Genomic DNA, 23,654 nt, shown 5'->3' on the forward strand with positions numbered 1-23,654 from the left:
AGAGTTGCTGCTGAGGTGGTTCCTAGTCCATGGCCTCCGAAGTTTCTGTGAGCTCTTTCCGATCAGTGCAACCCCACACTTGCCCAGCAAAGGGTTAAGCTCTTGGCGCCAGCTCCACACTGCAACCCCCCTCCTTTTCACAAACACTTGTAGGGAATCCGGCTGGGCGCTTCCTGTGTGGAGGAGGCAAGGCCAGGCCTCAGCTGCAGGGGCGGGGAGAAGTGAGGAGCGATGCTTGTCTGTGAGCCGAGGCGGTTCTGGCTGGCAGAGCAGTCTGGAGGCGGTCCAGGGTGCTGTGGAGGCAGGGGACTCCCCAGGTTTGAAACAAAGACCTCGTGGGCAGCTCCCCTGAGCCCAGGCCGACAGTATGGTGGTGTAGTCCAAGTGAGGTAAGGAGCTGAGCCAGGAGGAGGGCCAGGGGGGAAGGCCGCCTTCCCACTGGATGGGCCAGTCATCGACTCTCTGGACACCCCTGGCAGTCAGCCCAGCCCAGCCAGGAAGTTACAACTGCCACTCCTGTCCAGCTCTGGGAGCCCAGCCCCCTGGCCAGAGTGGACTCCGGGATGCTAGTGTCCAGTTTCAGCTCTGATTTGGTGTCCTTGGTGAACTCAGACCACTGTTGATCCCTCTCGGTGGCCAAGGTGGGCCTATCTCACGGCCAGTTAGTGCTTGGGTTGCTCAGAGTCCGTGAAGATGTGCAGGAGTGAGGAGTAGGCCAGGAGATGACACCTCCCCTCCCCACATAATGTCAGGGACAGAGTCTGGGTGTTCTGGGGGCCAGAGGGTCAGTTTGGACCTAAAGTAGGGCAAGATAAGAGTCAGTACAAGCCTGGCCCCTTTTCTCTTCATCCTTGGCTGCTTGAGTGAGTTAGGGACAGGCTGGGAACATCCACAGTGGGCGTCTCTGCCTCCTGCAGCCCAGAGGCCACTCCTAGTGAAAAACTGGCCCATGCCCTGTCTCTGAGCCGCACTGGCTTTGGAGCCTTACTGCTTAGTCCTTTAGAAGGGCCCAGTAGCTTGATCTGGAGGTCTCTCCGCCATCCTCTTGCTTCCCACATGTCTGATTGCCTTGGTTTAATAGCCAATCTGAACTTCCTCGTTGTGAGGCCTCGTTAGGTGTCTGCCTTAGTTTCCTCCTTGGAGTGAAGTTATGGTAGAGATGCCCTGGTTGTCCTTGGCATAGGGCTTTTGAGGGCCAAGACTGCTGAAGGCTGTGTAGCCATACTAGGGGAGGCCCAGTGGCCCAACCTGAGTGGGCCTTATTACAGAGGAGCTGGCCCTCCTGGGGCAGAACATAGCTAGCTCGTTCACCAGCTTCCACTGCTGCCTGTGACAGCGGCCACCGCCTCACTGCCTGCGTGTGGCACTCAATGACCAGGCTCTCAGCTCTCCTTGAAGTTCAACCTGTATTTTCAGGCCCCCTTGCCTTTGTCTGTGCTGTTCCTCTGTCCCAAATACCCTTCCGCATTCCCCCCTAGATGTATTTGGTCTGTTAAAACTGTCCCCCAAACTTCCTTCTTCAGTGGCTTTTCTGGATTACGTCCTTTTTGGCGGGCAGGATCTAGGCAAGCTTACTCTTTTCTATATCCTAGGGCATGAGAGCCTCCATGTTCATTCAATTCATCTCAGGCCAGTGTGCTCACACGAGCAGGGTGATAAGCACAAGAGTAGCTGGGCTAGGTGACCTCCTCTCCCCATACAGAGAGGAATACTCAGCCAGCCACAATGCCTCAAGAGGCAGCCACACCAGGACTGAGTTCTGCTTCCCCGATGCTCAGTCTACTACCTGGTTGCAGCTTCATCTCTTCCTGAGGTTGGCACTGTTGGCATTGGTGTATGTTTGTTGATTGACTACCTGACTGTCCGCTCCCAGACTCCATGGCACTGAGAGCCGTGGCTTGCACAAAAGACTGGGGTCTTTCTCAGGAAACTCTCACAGGTTGAGGCGCCTGAGGGATGGGTGCAAAACTGTAGCCACAGACTGCTGCTGCCTGTGGCGTGCAGACTCCGCTGAGCACAGTGAGATTTCTGCCCTGAGTCATTGCAGAAAACAGGCTCTTCCTCTTTTTGCATGCAGAGGTCTCTGTGATTGGTCAGGCTGCTCTGCGGTGGACTGAGGGGGTGAAAAATAACCTTTCAAAAGTCAGAAAATCACACACCACAGCCCTTCCTCAGCAGAGACGTCAGGAGGAGGCAAGATGTGGTTGTACCCTTCTGTCTGCCCGCGCGTTCACACTGAGAACCAGAAGCTGGGAGAAGCCCTGTTGTTTTAATCCTGGTTTAAGGATTATGAGGCACTGTCCCGGGGCCACTGAGCCAGGATCCTGCAGACATACAGGTGCTTGCAGTACTGCACTCAGCTGCTATGTGGGTTCAGGTCATTAGGGTTAAACACAGCACTTGGCCTGCCGAACCATCTCTCCAGCCTCAACTTAAGAACTTTTCCATTCATCCCTTTAAAGGTTACCTTTAATTGTTACACACGTGTGTGCTTGTGCACGTATGTAGAGGTCACAGCACTTTTTTTTTAAATATTTATTTATTTATTATGTATACAATATTCTGTGTGTATGCCTGCTGGCCAGAAGAGGGCACCAGACCTCATTACAGATGGTTGTGAGCCACCATGTGGTTGCTGGGAATTGAACTCAGGACCTTTGGAAGAGCAGGCAATGCTCTTAACCTCTGAGCCATCTCTCCAGCCCAGAGGTCACAGCACTTTTGAGAGTCAGTTCCTCCCTATCATGTGGGTCAAAGGGATGGAACGCAAGGTGCTCAGGGTTGGCAGCACTTTTGAGAGTCAGTTCTTCCCTATCATGTGGGTCAAAGGGATGGAACGCAAGGTGCTCAGGGTTGGCAGAAGTCCCTTTGGCTGCTGAACCATCTCACCAGCTCTCGGTGGCGTCATTTAAAATATTCTTTCTAGGACTATAGTCCATTGATTATGCAGATATACTAATGAACGGATACCTAGAAGTAGAGGTGTGCAGATTTTACTATTGGGGATATGTGGTTACAAAACCAAATGAAGCCAACGAAGAGAGCCTGGCCAGGGCTGACCTCTTGTCATCCTCCTTGCTGACCAGGTGACCCTGGTTGAGGCACTGTGCTCTGAGCCTTGTCTTACCCGAGATGGGAAGCAGGAGATGTAGGAGTTCTATAGGAACTGGGACAGAGAGGAGTGCTGGCTGAGGAGCAGGCAGAGAAGCCAGAGTCACAACTCAGGGAGGGTTGTGCTCTTGTCACTGCTGGCCTTTGCGAAGCCAGCCTTTCCCACGCATCCCCGATCTCTGGGGAACTCAGTCTAGAATAGCTGCCTGATGACTTTTCCCAACGACGTACTGAAGGCAGAGTCCAAGAGCCCCAGAAGCTCCAGGGCCACTCTGACTCCCAGTCCAAAGGCTGGGGGGCTACGCTGGCCTGGAGAAGATGCCATGCTGCTACCAAGAGGCCGGCCTCCACCCCGGTCTCGTTTTCATTCTTGTAGTGCTCTGGGCAAGGCCCCTTCCTGTCTGGGCCTCAACTTCCCTTCCTTTATATAAACCAAGTGTGGACAGTCGGGGTTGTTTGTGAACTGGGCGCTGGCAGCGCCTAGCTCCTGGGCCTTTGTCCCGAGGCTGAGTTTCCTGGGCTCAACACAATGATTGACACAGGAAATACCAGGAAGTGTTAGAGATGGAGAGTGAAGGGAGAAGAGAGAATGGGAAGAGGTGCATCCTCCCTGCTGCCAGGCCCTTCCCACAGCCCCTCTGTGGCCAGGCTGTCCACACTGATTTACTGTGACAAAGAGGGCCTTCTCCACTGCCGGAGAGTCACATGCCGCTGCAGACGGTGTCATGAGAGGTTTTCTGGGTTTGGCCTCCCCACCGTCCAGCGCTCCCTGCTGCCAGTCACAGGACCCCTGGCCTACAGAGCTCCAGTTTCTCTTTTTGAGGCAAAATTCATATAACATGACACCAACCGCTTAGCAGCACCTACCGTAGCCACACGGTTGCGTCTTGTCTCTACGTTCACAGCATTTCCCTCACCCACGAAGGAAGCCCTGTGCCCACTGAGCATCTAGGGTCCCTCTCCTCTCCCCAGCATCACTGTGGCGGCCACCACTTGGTCCCCTTCCTGACTCAGACACGGGATTCTTGTATCTGGTTTTCACAGCATAGCACTTCAGTGGTTTGTCTACATTGTCACACATGTCGGGACTTCATTCCTTTTCCTGCTGTAATTCCATCCCTTTCTGCAGCTAAAGAATACTCTGTTGGGTGTAGAGACCACAAATTGCTTCTCCATGTAGATGGACAGATGCCTGAGTGTTGAGTGGGGTTGCCAGGACATGCGTGGAGCTGTGTTTGCGTGCATGCCTGCTTTCAATTAGTCTGGGCATCAGAATCGGTTCTCCACTCCCCACTTAGGAAACCACGTGGTGTCTTCCCTGGCTTCCAGGACTTGGGGTGATGGGATCAGGGCTTCTATCACTCTTCACCTGGACAGTGACTGCTTGCTAATCTGCGCATGTCCTCCCTCGGGCAGTCAGTGCTGTAAGCAGGCCTCTGCCTGGTGCCTGCAGACAGAGGTGTGCAGGGACAGTAGCTGGCATCTAGGGGATGCTGCACAGTGTGCTGACTGTACCCTGAGGAAGAGGAATTCTCACTTCACTGATGACAAATGAGGACAGTGAGTCACCCAGGTCACAGGCAGAGGGTTACCTGCCTCTGAGGAAGCTGACTGGATGATGGAAGACCCTGACAACTGACTTTATCCATTGGTTATGTCCTCAACAGGCCACAGGCAGGATGGCTGCTGCTGAGAGGAGCCCCCTGTGACTTGGACCACCAGCTGCAGCTCAGTCTCTTGAAGATGAAGTGGCCCAGGTGAAGCTAGGCCAGGCCCCATGGCCAGCTCAGGGACAGAGGCACACTGGGCTGGGCCAAGCCTAGGGCAAGAACCCCGGAGGCAGCGCTGGGCTTGGGCTGAGGAAAAAGACGCAGAGGGAGGCAGTGACCAGGGCTGGGCAAACGAGCCGTCCCTTCCTAAAGCCCCCAGCCCTGAGCTCCTGGAAGACTTCCGCCGAGCACAGGAGCACCCGCCACCCGTGGAGTGGGCCCCAGACACGCAGGAATCAGAAGAGTCTTCTGGAGAAGGTGAGGTAAACTCTATCCTGCCGTGGTAATATGTTTCCCAAGGAGTACACCTGCTAGCATAGGCAGGGAAACTAGGGTATCTTTGCAGCCCTTACTTAAATTCTATTTTTTAACATTTAAACTGCACAATAATACTGTGCATTTTGGAAAATGTAAGCAAGTAAGAGGTAAATTTAAAAACTTCATTATTCCACCCCTCCCTGGTGAGATGGCTTTTCAGTGTGGAAAATATGAATATGCAAATGTACTTTGGACTACTCCGTTGTCTCTTGCTTTGTTGTTATCTCAATAACTAGGAACTTACTTTGCCCGTTCTCCCAGCATTCCTCCACAAGTCTCTCGTAGGACCTGCATGGACTGGGGCTCTCCCATAATCCTTTGGGCCAGTTTCTCCTGCCCTGCAGGATACAGCTTCTGGTTTGTGGGGTGGTGAACACCACAGAAGAGAATGCCATCCGACCCTCTCTGCATACTTACCACAGTCCTGGCTTGGGTAATTTGAATTGCCTGGCTCAGGGCTTAGCTTGTTCTAAGGATTCTTCTGAACCCTAGTGAGCAGAGGAAATGTTGGCATTCTTCATCTTCTAAAAGGCTGTGCTCCCATTGCCAGAGGCCAGCTTGGAGGGACTTCTCAGCTTCTCCCATGCAAGTTTGCTCTCCTCCCTAGTCTTGGTTTCTCCATCTGTAAAATGGGCATGATGACAACGTTGGGAACAGTGATGTCTTGACATATGGTGGCTCCTCTGCTGGATTGTGAATAGGATATGCCCGCATTGGATTCCTTTAAATCCCTATACCCTCGGACCATAGAGAAACCACTGTGCCTGCGATAGCTGTCCACTTGAGAGCTGTTTTCTTGCTTTTCTTTTTTTATTTTGTGTGTGTGTATATGTTACTACAAATTGAGTCTTGAGCCTTCTATAAACCTTGCGAATGCTCCAAGGCTGAACTATATTCCTGGCCTCTAAAAAAGAGTATATTTTTGAGATGCAATAATTTCTGAGGGCACAAAGACGGATGTTTAAGGCAATAGGCAGAGGTGCCTCTTCCTAAGAGATACTTGGTATGATGTAACAGCTACTTCCCTCCCTCCACTCTTTGTAAGCAAGTGGAACAAGCCTCACGTTTAAATTAGCCTACCAGGGAGCATGACCTCTTCATGGTTCCAGGCAGGGACCAGAGGAGCATAGAGTGAGTGTGGTCCCTGCGTGGCCTCTGGCAGCAGACCCTTGCTTGAGTTCCAGGTTCAGGACTGCTCTGAAACAGCTTTGGATGTGCTGCTGTAAAACAGAGTGACTGGGTAAATACAGTTTTGAGTAGCTAAGAGATATGCAGTGTCAAGAGGAAGGGGGAAGAGCACTATGGACCTGCAAGTCTTCTCCCTCCCTTTAGAACAGTCTGTTGTGTTACCTAGTGTGTCTCATGAAAAGCTCGATTATTCCAGACAGATCAGACTAGGTAGGTATGCAACAAACATGACTGCCTTCAGGATTTATGTATGTATGTATGTATGTATGTATGTATGTATGTATGTATGATGGATAAGTGAATGCCTTAAAGGATGGGTAGGTGGATGGATTCTTGAAAGGATCAATGGACTGATGGATAGGTAGACGGATGGATAGATGGATGGATGGATGTTAGGATGGATGGATGTTTGGATGGATGGATGGATGGATGGATGATGGATGGATGTTTGGATGGATGGATGGATGGATGGATGGATGGATGGATGGATGGCAGGGTGACAGGATTCATGGATGATTAGGTGAATGCTGTACCTACTACATAATAATTACAACAGCTACTATTCCTTAGAAGCTGTGCACACTTTATCCTTCTTTATCCCTTCTTCCTACTCTGTCAAGGAATAGTACTGAGCACCTGCTCTTCAAATGCAATAGCGCACAAAAGCAGCCAATGTCCTTGGCCTTGGGAAACTTGCAGAGTTCTGGTGACCTATGTTAACAAAATACTCCCCAAACTGAACAAACAGCTGTCACGGCAATCAGAGTTATGGTGCAGAATGCTCCAGGCCTGTGAGAGCCTGCAGAGGGAGAGTTTGACCTTATCCATGAGCTTCTGTACTTCCCTGGTAAGGTTAAGATTGAGATTCAGTCTGAAGGACCAATAGCTCACAAAATAAAGGAAGGAGACAGGACCCTAGTGGAGGATGAATGTAAGCACAGTACTTTTCAGGGTCAGTGGGGTTACAGGTGTTGGAACAGCAGGAACCCCAGGATCCCAGAAAAGGCTCTGCTTTGTGCTGGGAACAATAGGGAGATGTGATGGGATTCCAGGGGGCAGGATGGGGCTGAGGAGGAGATGGTTGACTGGTTATTGCATCTGTCAGAGTATAAAGACATTGGCGTTAAGTACAGCTATAAAGACAGGAGTCTGCAGAGATCTCTGTAGGAGGTAAAGGGGACAGGACAGGAGAGAGTCTGGATCAGGGGCTAAGGAGAGAACGACCAGGGTGCCTCCAGGCCCTGCCTTACCCAGCTATATGGGATGGTGTTGCCATTTCTGGAAAAAGGCTTGAGTTTGGAGGACCTTTGAGGTGACCAAGGGAAGAGTCATATAAGTACCAGGCTGTGTGGAATGTGTCAGGTTCTTGCCATCTACACATCATGAGGTCATGAAGTGACACAGAGCCAAGGCATGCTCAGCAATGAATGACTTATCTTTGCAGAGACTGAAGCTGAGGATGTGAGCAGCCCAGAGGATTCCACTTTGCCTCTTCCCTGGCTCTCCAGACACAATCAACAGCTGGACCTGTCTGAAGAGGAACTGTATGAGGACCCTGAAAGACCTGAGGCGGAGTTATCTGAAGAGAGTTGCTCGGAGCTGGAGTGTGAAGACCCAGAAGATTCCAGCCCTACGGCTCCAGAGCAGGGGCCAGCTGGAGGCTGGGTGGCTTCTATCAAGCAAGGCAATAAACACAGACCTTCTGAGCACCCCACAGCCTATCCATCTGTTGAACACAGCCCTGCAAAGTCCTGGAGCAGTGGGACTGTGAGTCTCGGTCAGCCTAGTGACAGCCTTGATTCTACCTGGGAAGGAGACACTGATGTCCCCCAACCTGACACGCAGACCAAAGCTCTGTCACAACGTCCATGCCATAACCTCCCACAGCCAGATGACAGAAACGGAGATGGCGTTGCTCTGGCAACACCCACGGAATTCCAGGACTCCTTAGCAGCACTGGCCCGGAATCCTCCGTGCTCTGCAGGCACATGGGGGCGAGAAACCACCAGTCTGCCCAGCCCTCGGCCTGAGGACCGAACCTGGAAGAGAACTAAGACCTCACCGAAGGCACTGCCCTCCCGATTTACTGGCTCTATGACCCCCCCGAGTACTCGGCGTGGGGCAGTAAAGAAAGCTGTCTCACAGCACAGTCAAGGAGTCACTCTGGCTGACCACTCTTCCTCAGATGTCCCCAAGTATGGCCGGGGGCGCCTGAACTACCCACTCCCTGACTTCTCCAAGGTGGGACCCCGGGTGAAGTTTCCCAAAGATGAGAACTATCGACCCCCCAAGTCCAGAAACAAGAACAGGCAACAAGGCCCTACCAGACCCCTAATCTTCAAGTCCCCAGCTGAAATTGTTCGAGATGTACTGATGAGCAGTGGAGACAGATCCCTGGCCAACGACCCTTCTCTTGCCCACCCCATCACCAGGGTGCCCCAGGAGTTCCAGACACCCGAACAAGCCACTGAGCTGGTTCATCAGCTACAGGTAAGCAAGACTCTTGTCCCTTTGTCACCCAGGTATCTTGTTGAAGTAGGGAAACTTTGGCTCTGGGCTGTAGCCCCTGGTGGTGAAGGTAGAGTTGTCCCTATGACAAGGATAGACCCTGCCCTTTGCCCAAAGAGGAGCAGTAGAGAGACTGGGGGTGGGACTCATTCGGCAGAGTGCTTGCCTCACATGAACCTTATCCCAGCACCTCAAAAGAGTGGTGGTCCATGTCTGTAACACTAGCAGTCCACCAAGAAGAAGCAGGAGGATCAGATGTTCGAGGCCATCCTTAGCTACTTAGCAATAACCAAGGTCTAGCTTGGACTAGAGACCCTGTCTCAAAGCAACAGATCAGTGAGAATGTCCATGTCTTATTCAACCACTGTTATGAAAACATATAACATTCTGGAAGGAAAACAGTTTAGTGAACACCCTCCTCCCTACCCTGCAACATCTACATAGAGCAGCTCCTGGGATCCTTTTCCATCAATGCCCAACTTCTTCCCACCACTCCCGCAACCCCAACTGAATTAAGCAAAATCCCAGGTATCCAGTCACTTTGTATTTTATTGTTGTGTTTAACTCTAAGAACTTTACTCACACAGTTGCATGCAGAGGCAGAAACAGGTCCCCTACACACTTAGTGCCTTGTTCTTTCAGTCTGGTAGTGTAGACAGAGGTTTCTGTCCTGCCCAGTCCCACAGCCTTAACACACAGAGGTCTACATTAATTGTAAACTGGATGGCCTATTAGCTCAGGCTTCTTATTAACTAAATCCTACATCTTAATCCATAATTCATGTCTGTGTTAGCCGCTTGGCTTTGTACCTTTTAACAGTGAGGCATGCTCATCTTGCTTCCTCTGTGTCTGGGTGACGACCACAGACTGAGCCTTTCCTCTTCCCAGAATTATCCTGTTCTGGTCGCCCCACCTATACTTCCTGCCTGGCTACTGGCCAATCAACATTTTATTAAACCAATACAAGTGACAAATCTTTATAGGGTACAAGACCATTGTCACATAGCACTAATACCCCTCCTTTTTTTCAAAACAAGAGCTCCTCTGAATCTAATCTCCTTTCTTTCAAACATCCACAATCCATTTTTTGGGAGTGTGGGTCTGATTGTGGATGCAGATAATCTTATGAGGAACCTAGAAAATTTAGAATTATGGTCAAGTCCTGACTGGAATATTCTGTGAGGCTTGATCATGTCAGCCAACAGTCTTAAGGCTGTTTCTGGATGTAGAACTCAGAGGAAACTCAAACAGAGGTCCTCTGAAATGTTGGATCATCTGGACCATCCACTTCTATCAGAGATTTTTTTCAGGGGATCTTCCTTGATCAAACCTGCTTTTTCTTAGCCCAGAAGGAATCCACAGCCTCTTATTTCCTGTGGAAACAAAAACAAAACCTCTTCTCCAAAGTCACATATCTTTGACTTAAATTTTGAAGTTAAGGCATTTCCAAAATATATGTTTTGGATTAATCCAACATTTATAAGCAAATGTCTTTTAACAGCTATTGCTCCATCCTCAGCCATCAAATAATTCAAAGACAACACAATACTATACAGTATCCATATTCTCTGTGTATTTTCCATTTTTATGTGGCTTTATTTTAAAATCTATTTCTTTTATTTTTACTTTTAATTTTTTGTTTTTTGAGATAGGGTTTCTCTGTGTAACTTTGGCTGTCCTGGAACTCACTCTATAGACTAGGATGCCCTTGAACTCACAGAGATTCATCTGCCTCTGCCTCCCAAGTGCTGGGATTAAAGATGTGTGCCACCACACCCAACTACTCTCTTTCTTTCTTCTTCTTTTTTTTTAAGGACTTTGTCCTTTTTCTTTTCTCTCCCAAGCCTACATAAATTTTTTAAACACACTGTAAATTGTTTAGAGGTCTTTTTGTTTGTCTGAATCTATCTTTATTGTATATCTCTCTTTTTCTGACAACATGAGTCTTTAATTTGATAAGCGATATGGCTAGGATTAAAGTTATGGCTTTGATGGCTGGATCCAGCCCATTCCTTAGTTTTCTGAGATTCTAGCTTCATGGTGGAGGTACTGTCCAGAGCCATGTTTATTGCCACAACTCTATGGAGTTTCAAGGTTCCTGCCACCACCAAGAAGCATGCTGTTGGCTATTTATAAACACCATTTAAGTGTGTGGTGGTGAGGCCTCTTAAAAGAGTTGCAAGGTTTTTGCAGCTAAAGCTGAGTCAAGAAGCCTCTCTAAATGAGATGTGTTTGCTTCTACCAAACAGAGTCCACCCTAGAAAATGCTGCTACCAAGAAGCTATGTTCTTTTGTGTCTAGAATTACTTTCCAAGCTCTCTCAGGTTTTATGTGAATGTAGCTGTCCATGTTGGTGCCATTTGTTTATAGAGGTCTTTGTCCTGCCTAGTCCCACAGCCATTCAGTCTCAAAGAAACACAAAGAGGCCTACATTAATTATAAACTGGTTGGCCTATTTTTCTTATTAACTAACTCTTACATCTTACATTAGCCCATAATTTTTGTCTGTGTTAGCCACATGGCTTTGTGCCTTTTTATCAGTGAGGCTTTCTCATCTTGCATCCTCTGTGTCTGTCTTCCCAGAATTCTCCTGTTCTGGTCGCCTTGCCTATACTTCCTGCCTGGCTACTGGCCAATCAGCGTTTTATTAAACCAATACAAGTGACAAATCTTTATGGAGTACAAGACCATTGTCCCACGGCATGCTAGAGTCAGATAAGGCTCGTAGGTGGCACTTGACCCATGTGCCCTTCAAGTCTCTGCAACTCTTCTTGCATGACTCCTTTCTGAATCTCTTCTGTCTTTCCCCCTCTGACCTCTTCCTTATAGATGATTATTGTGGAGCGGGCCCTCCCTGTAGTCCACATCTTTGCTGCGGCATGTGCCCTATGTCAGGGGACCTTTCATGTCTTTCCTTTACCCTAACTATTGATATGATCAGAACTCCGGGCCTGGGGTTGTAGTCTCCTATGTACACCTGCCCCCACTGGACCATGAGGTATAGGTCAGAAAAAGTCATCAGATCCCATTCAGCTGAAGCTGTAGATGGCTATGAACCATTTGTGAGTTCTGGGATCCTCACTTGGGTTCTCTGCAAGAACAGCAAGTGCCCCTAACCTCCGAACCATCTCTCCAGCCTTCCTCTTTTTCCCTTTCTTCCCTCCCATCCTCCCTCTTGTATACTTTGAGAAGTTGAAATCCATCCAACATCTTCCTATGTCACTCTTTACTGTGTTTTGTTAGTGAAGATAGAGCTCACAATTAAGTTAAGTTGGTAGGCCGGCGAGCCCCTGGATTCTGCTGTTTCCTTCCCCAAGCTGTAGGCATGCGTTCGCATACTTGGCTTTGTTTGTTTCGTTTTGTGAGACAAGATCTCTTTATATAATTCTGACTGTCCTGGAACTCACAGAGATCCTCCTGCCTCTGCCTCCCATGGCTAGGATAAAAGCCATGAGGCATCGTGCCGGGCTTCAGGCTCCACTCCGCTACAGGTGCTGACATCTGAGCTCAGGTCCTCACCCGTGCACAGCAGTGCATAACAGACTCTTCACCCTCTGAGCCAGCCCACACCCTGAATCTGACCTTTAACAACAGCTTATTTTCAGGGGCTTTTCTTGCATCACAGGCAACAAACGGCATCTGCTTTGTGTTTTCCCTCCAGTGAGTTGTTTTAATAACACGTGGGTTTTGTGTAAAGCCAGTGATCCTGAGTAGATAAGAACTATGATTAATTGTTTTTCTGTCCTTTGTGTGTGCTTGTGCACATGTTCATGTGCGTGTGGATACATGTGTGGATGCTTGCATATGGAGGCCAGCAGTCAGCCCTAAGCATCTCCCTAGTTCTCCACCTTACTTGTTTTTTGGGGGGCGTGGTGGTCAAGGTCTCACTTTTACCTGGTGCTCACCAATTCAGCTAGGCTGGCTGGCCAGAGAGTTCCAAACACCCACCTGGTTCTGCTTCCCCAAATGAGTGCCACCACACCTGACATGACTTGAGTTTTGGGGATGGAACCCGGGGATGCATGTGTGGCTTGGGATGACTGCTCCTTTTCTCTACAGGAGGACTATCACAAGCTCCTTACCAAGTACGCGGAGGCTGAGAACACTATCGACCAGCTTCGCCTTGGGGCCAAGGTAGTTGCTGGAGTGGGCTGAGCAGGGGTTGGGGAGCCAAGAGCTGGGGTCCTTAGGGAAATGGTCTACCCTAGAGTCTTAGAAGAAGGTAACTGGTTCTTGCATTCTGAGACTGTATTGAAGGACCCGAGTCCTTGTATTACCACTGGGCCTTTAGGTGAAGTTGGCATGAACCGAGCCATCCCTTGGCTCTCTCTCTCTCTCTCTCTCTCTCTCTCTCTCTCTCTCTCTCTCTCTCTCTCTCTCACTGTTACTGTGTGGTGGAGTGATGGAGGCTGGTGTACCCAGGAATGTCACCAGATGCTGTCTCTTTCTCTGTGACTTTGGGTATGACCACCTGGGCTGACTCCTATCCCCATTCCTCATTGGCTGGGTGACTTTCAGGTGATGGCTATGCCTATCTTGTAGCCAGGACTTTCTGCTCCATCTTTGGTGCCCTGTTCTTCCCAAATCACACTTTCCCTTTCCCCTATGACTCCCTGACAAAAATAACCCTCCTCCTTGGATCCAGCTGGAACTGAGTACCACATGTGGCAGGTGGAATGTCCTGAAGACCAGCATGCCTCCCGCCATGGCCTGTCTCCAGAGGAGGCTGAGAACCGTCTATGGGGACCTTCCTCTTTCTAGGGTGAGGCAGGAAGTGGGCCAATTGTGGCCTCTTGAGCTTCCTGCTTTCCCCATACCCCCTGCTTTCTCAAGCAGGCAGCATAGAGCAGGCAGGATAGCTATGGGACAGAGATTCAGGGCCTTTCCTGTTCTGGTTGTCCCCCTAGAATGAGAGTACCCCAGTATCCTACAGAATGCTCCCTACCCTAGGCCCCCTGTCAAGTCTTCAGTCACTCCTGGGGAACACAGGTGAAGGCAACCACAGTAAGAAGGAGACCTGAGCCTGTTGTAGGACCAGAGTCTCTGTCCCTACACATGTGGCCCTGCCAGATGCAGGAGGGACCCTGCTCACCTGGTCTCCTGGGACGTATTTTGGGTTGTGATCAGATATCTTCAGGTGCCCCAGAGCTCTGAGCAAAGGGAGTGTCAGGAACAAGGCTGGGGCAGCTGCGGAGAGGGCTCACCGAGAGGCTGTGAGCAGGAGAGGCTGAATGGTTCGCACCACCCTCCCTCAGCTGCTCTTTGGGCCCAAGAGAAGAGTGAGTTCTGTCAGGTGGTTGCACTGAAAATGGCCCATAATTTCCTTCAGCCTCACTGCTGCCCCAGGAGTGATGGTCCCAGCCGGCAGGAGAGAACAGGGCCAGGGCCCACAGATGCCCCCCTTTGGAGCCCCATGTTCTCTACCAGAAGGTATCCTGCTCAAAGCCCACGTCAGGGATCCTGGCTCCTGTGGATTTCCTGCCTCTCACAAGGATCTGTGAACATGACTTCTCCAGGACGTCCCCAGCCCTTTCAGTCTGAGCCCACGGTGATGCAGGAGAGGCGAGGCCCAACTAAGAGGGAGCCAGACTGGAACTTACCTGATGCCTAGGCTACCTCTGTGCTGAGTAACTGGGGACCGCAGTCCAGTGCAACAGATACCAACATTGGCAGAACCAGAGTCCAGGCTCAGACTAAGGGAGTCTGCTTTGGCTTACTCCCCTTGCAGACACAAGGCTAAGACAGGAAAGTCCCACAGCAAGTGTGAAACACAAAGGTGGAATGCCCTCTGATCTGCTCATGCCAGATGGTGTTCTTTTCTGAGGTCTGGAAAGCCTCAAACCCTGGCATGGTCTACAGCCAGGCAGGCCATGGGATAGAAAGAGCCGCCAGTGGTTCTGTTGACTGCTATCTTAAGTCATTTACAGCTGGGCTCAGTGAGGTTAAGCAACTTGTCCGGGGTCTCACAACCCACTGGTGCCAGAGCCAGGGGTGTGCACTTACTCTGCCAAAACCAAGCCAACACTTACTCAATTTGTAGCCAGAAAAGCTGGCCAGGGAAAACCAAGCATCTGTGGAACCAGGGGCTAGGGAGCATGATCTAGAGGACCAGAATGAATTAGGGGTCATGGTGAGTTTTATTCTCCTTGCTGACTTGAGTCTGCGATGGTGTCACCATTTGCTGTCTTGTTGCTGCTTCTCCCCAGTTCCTGTCCCCCCCTTAGCTGTAGGGGGGGTGAAACAGCTGAGGAGACAGAAACCACCCCAGCAGGAATTGGGGGATGATGTTACCACTGTTCCTGAAGGGATTTCTCTCTGGATACAGGAGCTCCAGCTAGGATGCAGTGTGGGGATGGGGTCTTCTGTGCTCAGAGGAGTTGAAGCATTCCTTCCCCCTCCCCTCTTACCTCACTCATAAAGCTCATTACCATTTGAAAGGCTTGCAGACCCCATCTGTGCCCAGAATACTCGTTTATTTAACCCTACGTTTCCCAAACTCACTGGTCCACCCTGCACAGAGTCCTGAGGGCTTCAGAGTATCACCACAGGACCCACTGTGCCTAGAAAGGTCGTTCACAACTGGGACAGGCCCGTGCAGCTCAGCAGTGACTAGGTCCCCTCCCTATTCCTCACTTCCTCTGGAAAGTTCGACAGGCCTCGGACTCTGCTTCCCCTGTTTTCATCCTCTGGATCTGAAAGCTGCCAGGTTTGCCTGGATCCCCAGGTGGGGCCTTGGCACAGTGGGCAGGAAACTCAAGAGGGTGGGGCCTCCCATGAGATTTGGGTCACCTCAGGAAGACAGGGGTGCTAATGTGGAGCCTCCCCACACACACACACAGGCAGAGCTGAGCAGATGGCACAGAGGATTATGAAAATCCAGCTTTGTTCTCTGCTAGTGAGGCTCGATCTGGAGGTGGGGGAGGCAGCGCCACCAAATTGTGCTCAGAACAGCCAGCCCCCAGACAGCATATGCTAAGAGTCTACCTGTCTGGAGGCTGTGGAGCCCCTAGGTCCTGGTGGCAGAGGACAGCCTACTGAGCTCTTAAATAGGTACCAAGGCATGCAGGAGTGTGGCGTTTTCATTGGCCCATCTTCATGGTGACCATATACACATAAGGATAGGGAGGATGTTGAAGGTCGAGGGATGATGATGGAGGCTGATGGTGAAGATGGTGATGGTGGTGATGATAGTGTTGATAGTGATGGTGACAATGATAGTGATGGGGATGGTGGTGATGATAGTGTTGATAGTGATGATGTTGGTGATGGCAGTGATGAGGATAGTGATAGTGATGATGATGGTGATGATAATGATGGTGGAGATGATGATAGTGTGATGATGGTGATGATGATGATGATGATGATGGTGATGGTGGAGATGGTGGAGATGGTGGTGATGATGGTGATGATGATGGTGATGATGATGGTAATGGTGGTGATGGTGGAGATGGTGGTGATGATGGTGATGATGATGATGATGATGATGATGATGGTGATGATGATGGTAATGGTGGTGATGGTGGAGATGATGATGATGGTGATGATGATGATGGTGATTATGGTGATGATGATGGTGATGGTGGTGATGGTGATGGTGGTGATGGTGATGATGGTGAGAATGGTGATGATGATGATGGTGATGGTGATGATGGTGGTGATGATGGTGATGGTGATGATGGTGAGAATGGTGATGATGATGGTGATGGTGATGATGGTGGTGATGATGGTGATGATGGTGATGGTGATGGTGGTGATAGTAATGGTAGAAATGGTAGTGGCTGTATTAGTTAATTGCTGTGATAATTAACAATCCTAGAAGGGTTACTCTGTACATGGCGTCTCCTTTATACATTCAAACAGCCATTTACTACTATTTACTATTATCAGTGTTGCTATTAAAATAGGTAAGATAATGCATATTGTTAGTAACAATTATTGTTAACAGCATAAAACCACAGGCTTTGGGATTTGCCAGAGTGGTATTGTGATGTGGTCCAGATGCTTAGCTGATGACCTTGTGGAACTTCTCAGAGTCTCAGGGCTCATAGGGGCTCAGAGACTGTGTGAGAGAGAAGTAGCAGTCTCAGAGCCTGCATGGGTCCACTCCAGGTTCCCCTCATATTGCTGTGATTGCTTAGCTTGAGATTTTGTGGGACTCGTAACAGTGAGAGTGAGGGTGTCCCTGTTTCACCTACTCTTAGACCCTTTCCTTCAGTTGGGTTGTCTCATCCAGCCTTGATAGGAGGGTGTGTGCCTAACCATATGGCATCTGCTATGCTGTGTCTAGTTGATGTCCCCTGGAGGAAAACGAGGAGCAGTGGATCTGGGGGAGAGGGGAAGTGGGGGGCTGGAAGGAGTGGGGTGAAGGGAGACTGTAGTCAGGATATGTTACATGGGAGAAGAATAAATAAAAAGAAAAAGAAAAGGAAATTCAAGAAAAATGGGTAAACTGGTCCCTGCCTGTCTCCCTTCCAGACCTCTGTAAAGGGAATAGGGAGGGGCTATAAGTCCTCTGCCCAGTGTGGGAACCACTGAAAAGCAGTGTTCATGATTCCCAGGGCGAGTGTGGGGCTCCTGCATCGAGGATGGATGAAGCCCAAATGACAGATGCATTGCTTGCCCTCACCTGACCCCTCCCCTGCCCCCTTCTTCCTCAGGTACACCTGTATTCAGACCCGCCTCAGCCCAGTCAGAGCATCTGCTCTGGGTCGATGCCACAAGGAAGCAAGGTCTTGTCCTTCTCTATCCCACAACCCAGATCAGCAGAGTGGGGGCCTGCGCAGAATCCACAGGCCTCTGAGGCCACAGGTTAGTTGGGGAAGGAGGCAGGCTCGTAGTGTCCTCCTGCTCATGACTCTGCCCCAGGACATTTCGTGGTTTACCCTGGGGTGACACTGGCTTAGAGCCAGGGGAATAGAATGCCAAGGCCCTCTCTGGGCCAACTGATTTGACCAAGCTAAACAGTCAAGTAGATAGACCCCTTAGCTAAGCCACCTGGCCTCTTGTCTCTGGTGTGAGCATTTTCACTCATTGTAACCCCTAACATTGACGGACACATGAGACTTCGGTTAGTCCCCCACAGAGCTGGTGAGGAATACACCTTTTATAACTCCATGATAGTCGGGAGAGCTGGGACTCAGAGAGGCGAAGGCTAGAGTTACAGAGTCTGGAAAGAAAAGGACTGGGGTTTGAATCTGTTTCTCCCTGAATTGGAGTCCACACCCCAGGCTCCACCCCCTCTTAGCTTTCTTCTGGGGAGATCTGTGCCTCATTTTCTCTGGGAGTAGAGCAGCACAGTGACCAGGCCTCTTCCTGGGCTAATGGGAAGTCGCCGGAGGGGTCAGGCTATAGCTTGGTGATAAGGTGGTCTGAGTGAGCCTCAGGCCTTCAGCCTCAGTGGACTGGGGAACTGTCCTCAGCATCAGGGTTCAGCGGTTGTGTATTCCAGGGTGGCTGTCCCCACGAGCAGACCTGAGTCCTTCCTCGTCCCCCAGCATGGCCACCCCAGGGTGGCTTCCTCGGAACCAGGGCATTGTCACAGACCAGCCTGCCACAGGACAGAGCCAGACACTGACCTCTCAGGCCAACCGGCTTCTAGCAAAGGTGAGTGAACCCCAGCTTTTCCGCATGAGACACCTCGTCTATGAAGCCTGTGTGTGTGTGAGATGCTTCCACCAGCCGCAGATGGCTTTCTCTGCCTGCAGAGGTCTAACTCAGCCTTCTAGGAACTTGACTGTCCCCCTTGTCACCCAGGATGAGCTTGGACCTGTCTATTGAGCGGCAACCCTTCTGTTGTTCCAGTTTCTCCAATTACGCATGGGAGTGCCCGCATGGTTGTCCATAGGGTGTCCCTCAGCTCACTCTGACCTCCACCTGACCCTTCCCTACTTATGACGAACTCCCCCTTCTTAGTTCGTTATTACCAAAGTCAACCCTGCTATGCTGCAGCTCAGAATCGCCTGTAGGTCTTTGTCTAACTTCACACTTGGCCTTGTTCCAAAGGTGTCTCATGAAGACACAACGCCTTAACCACATTCTGAAAACGGAAGTGGGGGTGCTGGGGCCAAGGGGAAGTCCACAGAGAGAAAGATAAAGTAAGCTAGCCCAAAGTCAGTAAACAAGATGTTCTATTGGGCCTTGAATTCTACCTTGGGCCTGGAGCTTCCCACTCTCCATTACAAAAATTTAAACACAATCATAACTTTACCTTGTCCAGAAAACCAATGTCTTTCCCTATTACCACACTTTTTTTCCTTTTTTGGGGTGTGTGGTAGGTAACAGCTCCACTGAGGTCTAGTTCACCTATCACACACTTTGCTCATTTCAAATGTGAGCAGTCACGTGTTTTCCTGTGTCGTAGTCCTGCGGCCATCAAGGTCTATGTTAGAACACTTCTGTCCCTGACAGTCCCCCTTCAACCGCCTGCCTTGGTCTCTTCAGCTCTGTTTGGGACCTGCCATTCACTCAGACTCAGCCGCATCCTTCCCTGTGTGTCTTGCCGTGCCCTGGTGTTTCTCAGCTCCTTTGTGGTAGAGCAGTCATTTCATCGCCACCGTTGTTGATCCTGCCTCTAGGACGCCAGCTCTTTGGCAGTCAGGTCACTCAGCAGGGCGGGCATGACTTATGTCCCACCTGGGCACCGCTGGCCTTTATTGGGCTGCTGTGTTCTTGACATGGAGCAGGTTTGAGTGAGGGTGTGCAGAACATTAGAGCTCCAAGTGGGGCTCAGCTATCTCACAGGCCGGTACCTCATGCCGGTAACCCCAACGCTGGAGAACTGGGGCGGCCAGGTCCCTGTGAATTCAAGACCTGCTAAAGGGACTGAGTAAGACCCTGTCTGTAAAAACAACAGCAACACATCTCTCACTGAACTCATTCGTAATTTTAATTGATTGCATATCAAACTGGTAGTTGTGATCAAATAAAAATATTTAGGGCCAACAAGATGGCTCAGCAGAAAAGGGATTACTACCAAGCCCAGTGACCTGAGTTTGAACCCCAGGGTGTGGTGTGCACACCTACACACACACACACACACACACTGTAGAAGGAAAGACCCGACTCCTAAAAGTCATCCTCTGACTTCCACATGCACAACATACGTATACGCAGACAAACGTGTGCATCCACCCATCCTTACATGTGTGTGTACACGCACACACATAATGTAATTTAAAAGAAAAATATATAATATTAAAATTAATTTCACTTATTCCTTTTACATTTTAATTTCCACAAAACTTTTGATTATATAGCATATGTAGCTCACATTACATTTCTATTTTATATATTATATAAGTAACATGTTATAATTCATTTATATAGATTTTTCTATTTCATTTATCCTAGTTCTTAAATAAACAGGCATTGTGATTTTTATTTTAACTATTTCTGTCCTTTTTTTTCTGCAGCACCAGCACTAGAACTCAGATTCTTGTTTTCTTTCCCTTCTATTGTCCAGGTAGAATCCTTCAAAGAATTGGTACTGGCCGGACATCTCCCACCCCAGGACCAAATCAAGGTACCACTATCCAATGTGGTGTTGCAGCAGCAATTACCAGATAGCCTGTCCCCAGAGTTGAGTCTCTGAGCCCCTTTTGCTGAAGGCAGGTGACTGTGCCCCAGGCTGCAGCTTACTGGGTCATGGTAGCAAGCCCCTGCTGAGTCATGATGGCTTACCAGACACGCTGGGTGTGTCTTTACTGTTTCCTGTCTTCATCATAAATGCCCACAGGGGACCTCTTACTACAACGACACAGAAGCCCAGCGAGAAGAGACATTGAAACCAAACTATACAGCCATAGACGGCAGAGCGCGCCCTGAGCCAGGGCTGCTGTCTCCCTAGTCACCCCTGGGCTCCGGAAAAGGACCTTTGTCTTCTAACCTCCCATTGTTTCCCAAATCTTGGGACTGAGGATAAGCAGGAGAAGGGATGATTTGTCCACAAGACTGCAGCTTCAGGGCAGACTTGTCTCCTTTGGATGCAGATTTTAGGTAGTTATAGCCAGAAGTGTCTAATCTCTTTCCTGCTGCTAGTCAGGGCCCTGAGAAGGTGCACGTGGGGTCCTCAAACCTGGGAGTTTGTGTTGGGAAAGACTGGTAGCATGGTGTGGGTAAGATCAGAGTCCCACAGAGGTAGCAATGACCCAGGAGGGATACTTGCTCCACTCCATGGCATGCATGTTCTCCAGGGCTGTGACAAACACCACAGTGGTTCCCAGCTACAGGGTGTGTGGCGTGCACTGTAGCGTATCACCAAGGGGATCAGGGATCTCCCTTGGAAACTAAAGTCATTTCTTCGGGTGCTAGAGTGTTTGCCTAGCGGGTGTAAAGTACTGAGTTTGAGCCCCAGCTCTGCACAAAACTGAGTGTGGTGCCTCACACCCGTAATCCCAAAACTTGGGAGATGGTGGCGAGAAGGTCAGAGTTCATCCTCAGCTCTATAAGGAGTTTTAGGCCAGCCTGGGCTACATGAGACCTTGTCTAAAAATGAATCCCTTTAAAATGTTAATAGACAGCAGTCTTATTTATGGAATACAATTTAATGACTTCATACATGTGTGTAACAAACTCTAGTTCCCTCTCTTTAACTACTGGTCACTTCTTTATGTCAGAAACCTTTTGAATTCCTCTTTTCTAGTTTTTTTTTTTTTTGGTTTTTCGAGACAGGGTTCCTCTGTAGCTTTGGTGCCTGTCCTGGAACTAACTCTTGTAGACCAGGCTGGCTTCGAACTCACAGAGATCCGCCTGCCTCTACCTCCCGAGTGCTGGGATTAAAGGCGTGCGCCACCACCGCCCGGCTTTTCTAGTTCTTTGTGTTGTTGCTTTTGTAGTACTGGGATCTGAAGAAGGGCTCCGCGCGTGTACACTAGCAAAGACTCCATCACTGTCTGTATGCTCCACGCATGTACACTAGGCAGACTCCACCACTGACTGTATGCTCCACGCATGTACGCTAGCAAAGACTCCACCACTGACTGTATGCTCCACACGTGTACGCTAGCAAAGACTCCACCTCTGACTGTATGCTCAGCCTTCTCTTTACTTTAAAATTAAAGGAAAGGCCGGGCGGTGGTGGCGCACGCCTTTAATCCCAGCACTTGGGAGGCAGAGGCAGGCGGATCTCTGTGAGTTCGAGACCAGCCTGGTCTACAAGAGCTAGTTCCAGGACAGGCTCCTGGAAAAACCACAGAGAAACCCTGTCTCGAAAAACCAAAAAAAAAAAATAATAATAATAATAATAAAATAAAATTAAAGGAAAATCTTTCACATTTTTATTTATTATTAGTGTGTGTAGGTATAGGTGAAAGGGGGAGAGAAGCGAATATACATGTGTGTACAAGTACAAGGGCTATTCTCTGTAGTCAGTCCTCTCTTTCCAACTTGACCTGGGCTCTGGGAATCGAACCCAGGTCACCAAGCTCGAGTGATAAGTACCTTTACCCATTGAGCCATCTCACTGAGTTACCCAGGATGGCTGTAAGCTTGTCATCCTCCTGCACCACGCTCAGCTCTCTTCTGGCTCCAAAGTATGCAATAATGTTATAACACAGAACACCAGAGTGTGCTCCTCCTGCCTCACTACTGTGGGGCGTGAGGCCAGCCTTGCCCTTCCCTTCCTGACCTTTCCCAGTCTCTAGGGCCCATTGCTCCCTCTTCTATGCCAGTGTTTTTAGCTTCCACGTGTGAGTGAGGACATGCGACTTTTGTCCTTATCTGTCTTCACTTAGCATGAGTCCTGGGAAACCATGTTTCCTGCCACAAATGACAATTTTAAAATGTCATTTTCTTCCTCTCCATCCTCACTCCTCCATATAGGGAACCTGGGGCTTCTGGGAGATGAGACATGACTGGAAAGTGTATTCTGGGTTCCTGTTGGCCTCCATCTGTTCATTGGCTCATATAGAAAGGGGCTCACAGGCCAGAGACCAACCGCCATGTATTGATTGACTATGTTTGTGCTTACGACTATGAGGGCCTAGCAGAGTTGTTAGGACCGGGCTGGGCCTGGGTTCAAGTATTGCCTGTACAGCTTGCTCACTTACCCTGTGAGTTTCTCTGTGCTTCCCTGGCTAGTTATCTCTAGTTGAGATTCTCTTGGAGTGGAAATGAGTGCACGCCCCGCGACAGTCCCCTTTGTGTAGTGTGGGAGGACAATGCCATCTCCCCTCACTCTCTGTAAGAACTGGAAAATAGAGTGACTTATTTTCTGAATGGTGCAGTTTTATATTGGGGTGACAATCTGGGCCCTCTGGAGTATTAGATCCTTATGGGGCCACAGTGGTAGCAGATTTGATGCTGCTTCAGACAAGGTCCCCAATGGGTCCTATATCAAGTGTTTTGTGGCAGAGAGTTCCATCTGGGCAGAAGCCTCCGGAGGTGCCCAGACACAGCCTTTTTCTCAAGCCCCATGAGAGCCTCCTGGCTCCCCAGAGGCCACCTATCCGTTGTGTGAGCATGGAGCCCCTAGGGAAGATGCTCCAAGCTCCTCGCCCTTCTGTTTCAGAGCTTGGAGCAGCTGCAGGCAGCCCATGCGGCCCTTGAGGCAGACTACCTTCAGGCCTGCAGAGAGCGGCACCCGAACACAAAACTTAACGCCTCCAGCGGCAGTCCCAGGACCCTCAATCTCTGCAGGTAGGTTCTGGAGAACAGGCCCTGGAGGACAGGTGGGACAGGCCCTGACTCCCTCTGTGTCCAGGAAGGATTCATTTTACACACATCACTGACTTACAGGAGCAGAGGGGGCCCCTGTCCTAGGGA

At 49.9% G+C, this 23,654-nt stretch overlaps 1 protein-coding gene across 1 annotated transcript in view; it reads left to right on the plus strand.

The window, feature by feature from the left end:
- The first annotated feature begins 221 nt into the window (after window positions 1-221).
- Window positions 222-23,654, plus strand: part of Akna (AT-hook transcription factor) — a 38,754-nt gene continuing 15,321 nt past the window's right edge. Inside the window, exons 1-8 of the mRNA XM_057785382.1 lie at window positions 222-389; window positions 4,779-5,138; window positions 7,831-8,876; window positions 12,954-13,028; window positions 17,552-17,702; window positions 18,343-18,497; window positions 20,356-20,415; window positions 23,401-23,528. Coding sequence (XP_057641365.1) covers window positions 4,889-5,138; window positions 7,831-8,876; window positions 12,954-13,028; window positions 17,552-17,702; window positions 18,343-18,497; window positions 20,356-20,415; window positions 23,401-23,528 — 1,865 coding nt within the window. The 5' untranslated portion in view covers window positions 222-389; window positions 4,779-4,888. The remainder of the gene's footprint in view (window positions 390-4,778; window positions 5,139-7,830; window positions 8,877-12,953; window positions 13,029-17,551; window positions 17,703-18,342; window positions 18,498-20,355; window positions 20,416-23,400; window positions 23,529-23,654) is intronic.

Source organism: Chionomys nivalis, chromosome 11 (assembly GCF_950005125.1).
Source record: "Chionomys nivalis chromosome 11, mChiNiv1.1, whole genome shotgun sequence".
NCBI classification, from domain to species: Eukaryota; Metazoa; Chordata; class Mammalia; order Rodentia; family Cricetidae; genus Chionomys; species Chionomys nivalis.